Below are 12152 nucleotides of genomic sequence, written 5' to 3' on the forward strand. Positions count from 1 at the left end.
AATAATGCTTTACACTGCGTATTTCTCAAATGACTTTAATCACATGTGTAGGAAAAATATCTAGATATACAAACTGTGAATCTGTCATCTAAAAATCCGTATTTTAATTTTTGCTGCTGTTTATATTTCCTGGTACAGAAGGTCTGTGCTGGTGATCGCTTTCTGATCATGGATGCAGTCAAAGACCGTCTTTTAAAATTTCCACTGTAGGATGGCTTCAGCCAAGCCTGGGGCCGGTGTTCAGGGTGGCTTTTTTTAGCTTCCATTTCTGGGCTGAAGGCTCAAAGAAGAAGGAAATAGGTGAGATGAGAGCACAGGCTCCAGCAAAGAGGAAAGAGCAGACATATGTCTGGGTGTAGTCATACAGCCACCCTGCAGGAGAAAAGATTGTTATTAAAGCTGTTGGATTTTTCTCACTGAAAAAATCATTTTGGGAGGTGGGCGGGAAGCAAAGGATGTGTGTTCTCATTTAAGAATTCCTCAGATATTTGCTTTAAATTGTCTTAACTCTTAATGTGCCTGCTGCTGTGCAACATTTACGTAGGCAGTTGAGAATACCACCACTGGTATAACAGGCAAACTTGCAGGTCATTCTTCCCAAAGCTAATTTCTCCCAATCCTTGTAGTGGACATGGGTTTTAATTTGATTTAATTTAATCCCTGGCTCTTTTTTTCCTGCCTAAATAAGCAGGCCAAAAGTAGTTGCTGCAGCAGATGGAAGATCCCACTGGACTAATGAGATGACTTGCATGTGTTGGTGTTTGCAACATCTGGGCTGCAAACTCTGGATTCCCCAGCCTTGCCTTTTTGTGAGCAGCCCCAATTTAATGCAACCTGCCTCATATGAGAGATGCTGGGCCAGGAGCTTGAAGTGAACTTGCTTAAAAGTAGCTTTATGAGCACTTAAAAGGAAAACATAAATTCCATAAAGACTCAGGAATCTGTGAGGAGGCAGGTCACCTTTTAAAATGACCTCAAAGTGTTTTGTTTAATTATGGCATATCATCTCACGTCTAGGGAATCATTTTAAAGGTGGATAATTCCTCCGTTTTAAACTAAAATACACAAAGTGTTGAGAGTTGCTGCTGCATGTAATAAAAACCTTAATATACTCCGAAATCTGGCATGGGGTGGTTGGATGTCCAAGGTGGGTTAGCAGATGAGCCAGACCTACTGCTGGCATAAAATGCAGTTCTTCTGGTGACATCCATGGACTTGCATGATTTACACAAATGGCAGATCTGGCCCAATTCTGGTGTTCTTAAAACCAGTTCTGGTTAGGAAGGGCAATAATACAGTCCCCAGAGACCCCGGGTTCAGCCGTGCAGGAGTGTTGCTGCCGCTGTTATCGGCGAGTGCCACGGCTCCGAGTAGAGAAGGAACCAACGCCGGTGAAATTTGGGGATCTGCGATAAACCAGAGGCGCTAATGCTTTCCTTGCTGTAGATTTACACGGCTGCAGGGAGGTTTTATAAAACAGAAGAAAGGCTGCAGGCTGCCTTTTTCTACCCCAGTTTCAGTTTCTGTTGGCTCATGCCTTTTCTCGGGGGGAAGTTTCAGCCCGGGTTTTTTTCTCAGGGATATCGTGTGAGCCATGGCGCAGGCGAAGGTGGAGTTTGCTGTCGGAAAGGAGGATCCTGCGGTGCTGGACTTGGTGATGTGTGTGGCTCTCCCATGACCCTGATGTTTTTGTGGAGTAGTTTATTCTCAATGGTGACATCTGATTTTGCTATCTGAATGTTTCTGGGATTTGGACAGGAGAAGGGATACTAACGTAGCTGTTTGTAAGATGTACAGGACAGAGTGCTCTAGTTGAGCTCTGATTTATTTAAATTGTTTTTAAAATATTCCTCAGGATATTTTTAAATTTTTCTGGTTTTTTTTGGCACTGAAAGACCAGCATTGCCTCCTCGCTGGCAGCACAGTGATCACCTTCCACTGCATGACACCCCAGCATTTTAAAGCACATACAGTGTCTGTGCCCCTGTTCTCTGTCCAGAAAAAAAAAAAAATCATTCCTGCTGCAGAAAGCCAAATTAGAAGCTCTGTGCAAACTTCAGCAAAGCAGCAGTTTTGTAAGCAATGCCGCTAAATCCCTGGAACCTAAGTGGTCCAAACTAAACATCATGGCACATGCTCATGCTGCAGGTTGTGGTCAGGCTGTTTAAATCAGGCTGCTGGTCTGTAATCAGAAGTTTTGTTTATTCCTGGTGCCCTAAGTAGCAATACCTAGTGTGAAGATGCAGGTAAAATTTAGATGAGGGCATTTAAATGCACGTGCCAGCACAGCTTTCAACTGACTCCATCCTCTCCCCTTTCACCACCCAAATTTGCTGGGGCTGGTGTTTATGGGCTGGTTGCTGGAATCTGTTTTCTAATTTTGGATTACATGGTTTGTTTTATTTCTTTTGCAGTTCAAGTTACTGATGGTGTACTGCTTAAGGAAATAAAATGTACTCTTCTCTCCTTTGTTTGCTTGCGGCTTGCCAAAATAATGTTTGTTCTGTCTTGTTCTGTTTTGGTTTTTTTTTCAGCATGGCAGAAGCATCCAGCAGTGCTGGCGGTTGAGGAGCTATGAAGGAGCTTTCAAACTTTTCACCCTGGGCCTTCGGTCAGGCCGGCTGCCTCTGGATTTAAGGGCTTTTAGTTAAACAGATTTGCAGGTAAGTCACCTTTTCGTTGCATTGCGATTAGGCTTTGTTCTAGTATGCAAAATAAGCATTTTTAACCTTTGCAGTTCTCGTTATGCTTTGGGTTTCACTGCATAACGATACTTGAGTTTTAAAAAATTGTAATTCTAAAGTCAAGGTTTTAGGGATGTCAGAGAGACTTAAACCCCAGGGTCTCACATAGCATTTGATTCCTGGTCTGTATTCTGCAAGGAGCAGATGCTTTTGGGCACTTGATCAGTAGCTTTTAGTCATAGTCAGTGTTCACACTTAATACAGCTATATTGGAAGAGAAAGTTGTAGAATTTCTCTTGGATCACAAACCTAGATCCTGAACTCTGAATTGTTTCCCTCTCTGCCTACAGTGAGATGGATCAGCAAGAGTTTTGCTTCTTGGCTTTATTTGGCTTTTATTTATCTCACCAGTATTAAGACGACTGATTTCTGTGGAATGCTTTTTGCAGGAAATCTGCTTGCTTTGCGAAATCCAGAAGCGTCACATGGTGAGTGGTTAGCACTTTCAGAAAGCAAAAGGCTTCCAATTAGTGAAAATATATTGGAAGCGGATGAAAGTGTAAACTGCTATCTTAGCATGTATGATGCATGGATGAGAGATAGCCAAGTTATTTAGCTCTCTTCATTCTGTATGGTACTGTGTTGGGGGATTTACTGCGATGGTTGTAGAGGGATTGCTTTCTGGTGGACATATATCTTGTATCGGCAGAAGAGATCTTGTCCAATATAGGCTGTGTATCATTGTGACAGTGTAAAGCATGCTGTCAATGAAATGCCTTAGTTGCTTGAAATTGCATCCATATACAGAGTTTTACCAACCTAGAAATATTGATTAGGGAAATCAATTTTTTCACGTGCTCGCAGCACAGCCAAAACTCTGCATGGAGCAGATCTCTACAGAATCCTTGGCAGCTTTGAGCAGAGTGTCTCTGCAGGCATGGGGCAGCTGATAGCGGAGGGCAGGAAGCAATAAATGAAGAAAAAGTCGCCAGGTTTTATTCAGGATACATTTGCTAGGTGAGTGATGGGATATCGTTCACACTGGTGTTTGACCTTGCAGCTTTTTGTAGTTTGTTTACATCGTGAGGGCCGAGAGAGAGCTCAAGTCCTGTTTCCAGTTATGAGGTATGGCTAAAGGGTCATCAGGGAAAGGAAAAGCTTTGTCCTGGCCAAGATGTTTGGAGGAGAACAAGTCCCTTGCTCGTAAGCAGAGATTGGAGACTCACTTCTAAGCGCTTGAAATCTGCCAGATACTCAAAACTGCCTTGGTTTTCTGGCAGAGGGAGTAGAGGAAAGGCTTTTCATCCTCTTTATCTTTGGGCCCAGGAGCTCTTGTGGCTGAGCTGTGTAATCTTCTTCAAAACAAGAGATTACTGAGACTTCTCCTTATGTTTCAGTGCCTTTGCTTGGTGGGACTGCTGCTGAGCCTGTCCTTGCTTTACCTTCTTCTCCTTGTCTCCCTTCCAGTCCCCCTGTTCCAAGTTCAGTGCTAAAATGCTCTGCTGGGAGTGAAATCCGTGGTAATGTGGTCGTTGCTCTTCTGCTGTGATCAGGGTTAAAATGTGCACGTGGGGTTTAGCCTCCTTTTATCTGTGCAGCTATTTTCCAAACTGCTAGTTGGGTTTTGCAAATTCATGAGCAAAATATTGCCTGTGTGTAAAGATAAATTTCTGAAATATGGTTGGTGTTTTTCTCCCCACCTGGACAGAGAAAAACCATCCTTGGATGCGTATGGGTAGGAGAGTGAACCAGCAGCATGTTTCATTACGGGATGTCTGCGGTGGGTATATATTATACATAACATAAGTTACCTGCTAGAGGGGGTCCACTGATGGCTGCTATCCCAGCAAAGAAGGCAGCAAACCCCAAGTAGCTGTGGAGTTTTTGCACACCCACTAGATCTACCTGTTTGTAAAACAAAGTGGATAACTATTGATCGAGTTCATGTGAATGCGCAAGCACAAGACCTTTTCATTTTTTTTCTGGGGAGTTTCCTCTTCAGCTGCAGCTTTGAAAGGACTTTGCACCTATAGGTCTGATCCAGCCTGGAATCTGCTCGCCTCCTTAAGGCCAGCATGGAAATTACTGGGATGTAAGATGCTTCTCTGCCTTCCAGCTGCTTGGGCATCTCCTGAAACTAGTAACGCTGCTAAGACCTTGAGAAAGGTGTTTTAAACTCTAAATTCCTTCCCAGAAAGAAATGCCAAATTACAGTGATACCTCCTTGTCTGGATCCTGCCATAATCAGTCTGTGTGTGTTATAAATAATTCTGGGATTGGGACAGATATGGACAAGCCTCTCTCTTAGCATTAGTGTGGTGGGGACCAGGATGAATCCATTCATTTCCTATGAGCTGGAGCAGCCTCTTTCAGAAAGGAGGATGTGGAAGGTGATTAGCCGGGCAAGGTCATTAAAAATCTGCAATAAACTCCCCGTCCTTCTGTTGCATCTGGGCTGTGGATACCAGTGAGTTGGAGAGGGGATTGGGGGCTCTCCAGTGGCTCAGAGTGGGAAGGCTGGAGGGGAGAGCCCTCTCATGCAGGTCTACAACAGCCCAGGGTAATTCAGCTTTATGAAAGGTTTTTCAGATAATTTTGGAATACTGTTGGAAATGCTGCATAATACATTTGTTTTTAATGAAATATCCTACTCACCAGCACAGGGAGGACCAGAGCCATGAACCCACCGCAGAAAACAGCGAAGGCCACGGCGTAGGTCATGAGTAACGGGAAGGTGGTGGCCAGGGGACCGAGCAGGTTGGTGATGCCGCCGAGGACAAGGTAAGCCACGTGGTAGTGATACTTCTTGGTCCAGTTCTGGTCGGCGACCCAGCCCGAGAGCAGTTGGCTGACTGTCTCCGTCACACCTGGGGGGAAGAAGAGTTCACTGGAGCCTCCAAGAAGACTACTTTTTTTTTTTTTTTTTTTGCTATTTTGCACTGCGTTGCTCTGAAACGCATCTCAATTCCACTTGCTGTTCGTTGTAAGAACGTGACCACAAAGAGCTGAAATGCCAGGAAGTTACAGGAAGGTGTTTTTAGGCTGTTGTAAAATTCATGTTTTGTTTTGGTTTGGTTTTTTTTTTTTTCCCTTAACCTTGGTGCCTGCTATTGCCAAGTGCCTGTGGGTGCACCAAAGTGGTCTTTAAAAATTCAGTTAAGGGCTGTGCACTCAGCAGCAAACTCTGAAATGCCCTTCAGTAAAAATAGGAAAGATAAGCTTGCTGTTTGATCTCTTCTTCAAGATAGAGAAAAAGCAGAATATTAAGAAGAAATGTGCTTATGAGATTTTAATTTTTATAAAGAAGCAAAGAAGGACAGAAGCCCAGCATTTTTTAAAGGCGCAGCAAACTTTTGATACTTGATTTTTACATTTCTCGATACATTTTTATGAACTAAAGATCAGAGGAGTGCTTACTAATATCGTGCTGACCAGTGTCCCTCCTACTCTTAATTCAAAATATCAGATTAATTGCTGTGCTCTCTTTCTGGATGCCTTGACAGCATACATAATTTCTAAATATTCTATATCAGTGTAGAAGTAAAATTTATTTTTGTACAATAAAATATTTTATGATGACTGAGATTGGAGCTGCTTTCTTAACCCAATGCAACTTTAGTGTTAATCCTTGTTTATAATCAGGCATGTTCTTGTTTTCTGGGGGGTTGTGGGTAGTTTCTTCCCTCCTTGGAGGTGAATGTGCCAAATGCAAATGGCTAGATCCAAGTTAATGTGTGGGTTTTTTTTTTTTCCCCAATATTGAATTTTTCTTTCTCTGCACACATTCCTGGGTCAAACTGGAGGTCTTTGAATGCTGAGTGACTCTGGATTTCTGTGGCTTGTGGGTTTAAGCAAAGCAGGGATCGTGGTGGGAAGGCTTTAGGAGGACAGATAGCACCTATGTAATTGGAAACTTGTGTTTGTTTGGTGCGGCGAGGATGGGGGATCATCTAGCTTAGGTTGAGAGAACCACCCACCATGTGAGAGCGACTTTGTACATGTACAGAAGGCAACGCTATATATACAGAAAGGGGTTAAGGGCTGTGAGCTAAACCTCTTCCATGAAGATTTATTCTAGGACATATTTGGGACTATTTCTTGGCAAGAATGGTGTTGCTTTTCTTTCCTATTTTGGTATCATTGTAATTATAAATGAGTTTAAAAGATTCTTTTGCCTACCAGCCACTGAAATGAGGTAAGAGGCATCCATGCTGCTTATGCCCAGCGTCCTGGCTCTTGCTACCAGGTGGAAGATGGGCACGAAGTAGGCCAAGTGGCTGAACAAAAAAGACCACGTGAAAATCCAGAAGACGGGGTCCTTTAGTGGGGAGAAGTCGAAGAGAGGCTGTGAACTTTCTTTTTCGGTCGGTGGAAGGGATTTGTAGCTTTTCTTGGCCTCGGTGGCTATTTCTGGCGAGCAGCTGTCCCTGGGGGGTTTCTCGAGCCTTTCCAGAGCAGATGTATTTACTGGACCAGAGGCTTCTCTGCCATGGGACATCGTGAGCCCCTCCGTGGTGGGAAGGTCCTGTGCACTGCAGCGCTGTATTTCCCCACGAGTGGTTTCATCTAAGCAGCCATCGAGGGTTTCTGAATCCTCCTTTGCCATTAAAGACCCACAGTCTTGATTTTTAGCAGAGGACGGTTGAGGCGGCTGGGTGCTGGCAGGTCGCAGCAGCATGCTGGAGGGCACGAGGTTTAACATGATGCCTCCAAAAATCAGGAGAGTACCTGAGGGGAGACAGAAGATGCTTTTCTCTTGGTGTGGGAAGGGAGGAGCAACAGGAAATTACCTTTCTAGAACGGGGTTTACTTTGTGTTGAACATGGAGAAAGCTCTGCCATAAGGAGGATGTACCTTACAGGAGCTTTTATTCCTGTTTTTCTAGCTCGAAGTCCCTTTTGCTGTGATGCAGGCAACAAATCCAGAGCTACCTCTGGGATCTGGGAGTTTGTTTTGCTTTCCCTTGTTAGAAGTCCATTATGTGTGACAGACCTTCAGGATGGCCTGAAACAGTGCAGTAAAAGTAGGGATTTTCAGTTTTGGTTTTGGAGATCTCTGTTTTGTCTCTGACTTAACTTTAATGACTGATTAAGTGCTTGATCATTAACAAGATGTCCCCAAGCTATCCTAGAAGAGGCAGAGTTGTTCTTCAGTGCATCCAATTTTAATTTTTAAGAAGAGCCTCTTATCCTGCCCAGATACCCTCAAACGCCCTCTTAGTGCTGCTGAATTGGAATAAACGGGAGATGTGCTCACCTTGCCAGCCATAGAAATCGATGAGAAGTTGAGTGAACGGCGCTATTAGAAACGTCAGCCCCATCCCGGAGCGGGCGATGGCGTTGGAGAAAGCCAGCCGTGTCCTGCAGCGCTTGGCTGTCATCACCGCGGCTGCCTGGTAAAGGCAGGCGAACCCCATACCTGCGGGAAGGGGAAGAAATGGAGATGTCCATGCCCAAAAAGCAACTGCTTCATATCGTGAGCTTTAGGGGTTCAAGGCTGTGCCATCCCAGGCTTGTTGTCCCCATAGCGGAGGTGCTCTGCAGGGTTCGTGGCCTGAAAGTGGGGGGAGCTGCTGCTGTTGCAGTCAGTGGGGAAGATTTTCATGCGTGATATTGAGTATCTGGGGTTTTCGAGGCTGTGCATTTTTAGTAAGGGATTTTAAAAGGCCAGAGTTCATGTTGGGTCCAGAAAAAAAGCGGAGTTAGTTGGAACTAACATGTTGAAACTGGTGTTTTATGCTCCTGAGCATGAAGCTTTGGGTTTTCACGCATCATCTCATAGAAAGGAGCTGGGGATGCTTTACTATTAAAGGAACTGCCTGGTTTAATGTTAAAGGAGCCGCTTTTACTCATTGTGCCCAGGAAAATCTCTGCCCGACTATGAGTCGCAGGCTGCTCACCCAGGAGAAGTCCCATGGAGACGCAGAGGAAGGGGACGCTGGTGGCCTGTGTGCTGAGCAGGCAGCCCCCTGCGACCAAGCCGGCCCCGATGATGGAAGTCGGCCGCTCGCCCAGCCTCCTGCAGACCACGGCCACGAGCGGGGCTGGAAGGGAAAGGAGGGAGAAGTCTTGGGCTGAAGATGGCAAATGCTGCTTTGCAGGGCTTGGGGACTTGTATTGGGGTCGTTGCATCTGGTGCCCCGGGAAGTGGTCCAATGTGCCACCTTGGGAGGGGGTGACAAGAAATTTGGGGTGGGTTAATATTCAGGAGAACAGTCAAGAGACCTTGCCTAGTATGCCGGGAGCTTGGGGGGATGGGGCAGGGGGAGTCAAACCCCAAAGTTTTAGATGTCCTGAGCCCGCTTCCTAATGAATTAGTCAGCAGCTGGCTCGCTCAGAGGCAATAATATTGGTGTTAGGGGTGAGGCTTTGCTCTGAACGTATGTAATAAACCTGCTACAGCGACGTGTCGTGACACACACGATCCCCGTCCTTGGACCATGCTCCTGCTAAGACACGTGGGGGTACCAGCTGTGTGCGGTTTGCAGCAGTCTGGGATGGAAACTGGATCTGCAGAGCGTCCTCGGTGCCTCTTAGAGCAAACGGGCTCGAGGTTGAAGCGCTGCCCCAATCCCTGCGGACGCCGGCTCACCTCCTAAGAAGCGCAGCGAGGACATGATGGAGCCGATCCAGCTGACTTGCTCGGAGGAGCCCCCCACCTCCTCTTGGAAAGCCACGAAGAAAATCCCAAAGGTCTTGAGCATCCCCATCACGAGTACGTTGACCTGAATTGGAAGCAGATGGAGGTGACGTGCCACAGGGGTCGGGCAGGAGGAAAAGCTTTTTCTTCTGCTTTTCTTGTGTGGATAATTTGTTGTATTGCGGAAAACCAAACTGGGGGCACATTAACTGGTGGTGTGTGTGTTGGGGGGAATATCAGCAGGGTAGATGACTGGTGGTGGCCTCGCTGCAGTTTTGTCTTAACGGACCCTCAAAAAAACCTACTGTGCAAACTGGCTTTCCAAAAAAAAGAAACAAAATAACACTAGAGCCTGACTTTTGTACAGTTTTTTTTGCTCTATAAGTTATTTTTTAATACTAAAAAATAATCTAAATGGGTCTCTGCATTACTGGTGATCACTGGGAGTTGATGAGGTGTTGAGCAGAGCAGGGATGGACATTAGCCAGTGCAGTTTCCCAGGCTTGCCCTGCCACGGGGGCAAAGGACGGTTTGTGTCCTTAATTTTAACTCCCCCTCTCCTCCTGGGTAGCGGGTGGTTAATGATTGGCAGCGAGTTACTTTGGAAGGAGTGGAAGTGGGGAAAGCTTTCCTGCACTTCCCAGGTTTCCTGGCTGGGAGATGGCATTGTCTTCATCGCTGACAGGGGAAAATGGTGTGTGGTGTTAAAGCCTGTTGCGTTGGGAATTAGTGCCTTTAAGTGGTGTCGGGATGCCTGGTCCTCCTGGGAGAGAGTAACCGCGTGTGTGTGTGTGCTGCTGGCACCCTGTGCTGCTCCTGCAGTCAGTCCCATCTCAGCTCCAGTCTGCTGCTGCCCCAAGGTGGGATCGCGCCCTTACCGAAGGTACAAGACACCCCTTTGGGGTTTGACACCCCAGTGATGGTGTGTGTGAGTAAGGAAAAGTCATCTTATTGTTGCAAGCTGCCTTTTGGCCCTTGGGCACCCTCATTTACATCACAGAGATGTTTTCGGGTGGCATTTTGTAGGGAAAGGGGTGTGTGTGTGTCTGCGCAGCCCGCGGTGACACAGGTGATGGCACTGTGTGTAGCAAAGCACGATTGATTTTTTTGCCCTTAGCTGGGTGGGATCAGCCTGTCCTGTCCTCTGCTCCATGTGAGTGAGACTTGAGACTTTCTATCTGCCCCAGGTGCAGGAGGGTTTAGTTGAATTTGTTCCCAGCTTACCAGGAAGAAGTGAAACACCACTCCCCATGCCCACCCTCTGTCCGCAGCTTCGGTGCCTGGGCTCTTCCCAGCTGCCAGAGCCTCCGTCTTTTCCTCCTTTCTTTCCCCTGGAAATGAGAATTTCAGGACTTAACACCGTGAGCCATTGCTGTTTCAATTCAAAAACTATTCCCCCAAAGGAATCAGCAGTCTTTGAACCCTCAAGTCCTTGGCTGTTAATGAGGTAGGCACTACTATTCTGCATTCAGTTTGCAAAAGCGTTTGAGGGTGGGTGAAGCTTTTACCAAGCTTTTTGCCAACAGATCTTAAGTTGCACATTATTACTGCCTGAAAACAGTTTAATATTCTTGTTCTTTCCCACCAAATGAGTGTAATCATATAAGCTTTAAGGGATTTTAAGTGACAAGCACTACACTGCTGCTTTAGAGTGGATTGTTTGAGTGGTTTGTGCCAGCAGTTGGGGGTTCACTGTCTATATCCATCTTTAAGCTCTCCCTACCCCATCTCTGCGTATCTCCCTTCCATCCTCGCCTGTCCTGTGCCTCTGGCAGGATCCTGCCTGGGGGAGCAGCTGGACCCTACAGCAGTCGGGGCCGATGAACCTGAAACTTTTCCTTACCGCCTTGCTGCTGCATGCTGGAAAATCCTCCCTGAAACAGTCGATTGCAAAGAGGAATTGTCTCTTCATTTGCTCCAGAGACTAAATCCCCCCCTTCCTGACTTGGCACCCCAAAACCTCGTCCTTCATTCGCCTCCAGTGAGGATGATGAGCCCTGAAGTGGGACATGGAGCCCGTCGTCCTCCTCCTCCCCGGAGGCAGAGCCTGGCTTGTGGGGCCCCAAGGCCAGGAGTCCCTCCCCTTCCCCAGCTGGGAGCAGGAAACCCGGGGCTTTCGGAGCAGAAATCCTGTTGGGAGGAAGGAGGAGGGGAAGCCTGCAAGAGTTATAGCTCCAGGCAAAGCCCTGGGTCTTGCCAGACACTGAGCAAGGCGGTAGGTGGCAATGGGGGACTGAAGCCAAGCCTGGGGCTGCTGGCAGCCGCGGGGGAGCAGAGCCCTGTCCCTGCCTGTCCTGCCTCTGCCGAGCAGCCCTTGGCCCGGGAAACTGCGTCACTGAGGAGGGGATCGTCTGGGAAGCTTTAGCTTTTCCAGTTAAGGTGGTCGGCAGCTGGAGCGGAGCAGCTGTGCTGCCGCAGCCCTCGAGCGGAGCTGGAAGTTGAGCGAGATTTGAGTTGGCTCCGTGCCTCTATTGTAAATATGCACAAACTCCCGGGTAAATACAGCCCTCACGCTTCCTCCCCCCGTTTCAGCTGACCTGTCACCCCAATCGGTGTTCCTGAGGTCAGATAAAATTGTAGGATTGTGATAGTGATCTCTGCTCCCCTCCCTTGGCAGAGAAGGCAATGATCCATCTTACTGGGGGAGCCCGGGATGTATCGGGACCTATGGAGGAGCTTTCCCTATAGCAGGACTCCCAATGAGTGCATTAAGCCTTTATTTAAGTGGAATGTTTTTTGCAGTGAGTATGGTTTAAGGGCTTGAAGGACAGGTGGGCTTGGCAGGCAGGGAGCCAGGGGGTGCTGGCAGCAGCGTCTGGTGCGGCACCT

The 12152-nt window shown here is 47.1% G+C and overlaps 1 protein-coding gene across 1 annotated transcript; it reads right to left on the reverse strand.

Annotated features, from left to right (window-relative positions):
• Nucleotides 1-19: 19 nt before the first annotated feature.
• On the reverse strand, nt 20-11599 carry SLC16A4 (solute carrier family 16 member 4). The gene is given in 10 exon segments (XM_032988938.2): nt 20-231; nt 233-372; nt 4496-4589; nt 5340-5551; nt 6864-7412; nt 7941-8102; nt 8584-8727; nt 9276-9408; nt 10548-10654; nt 11167-11599. Coding segments are annotated over 10 exon segments (1596 nt in total). The 5' UTR covers nt 11183-11599; the 3' UTR covers nt 20-192.
• Between the last annotated feature and the right edge of the window lie 553 nt (nt 11600-12152).

The sequence above is a fragment of the Tyto alba genome, unplaced genomic scaffold (assembly GCF_018691265.1).
Source record: "Tyto alba isolate M040663 unplaced genomic scaffold, T.alba_DEE_v4.0 Super-Scaffold_30, whole genome shotgun sequence".
NCBI classification, from domain to species: domain Eukaryota; kingdom Metazoa; phylum Chordata; class Aves; order Strigiformes; family Tytonidae; genus Tyto; species Tyto alba.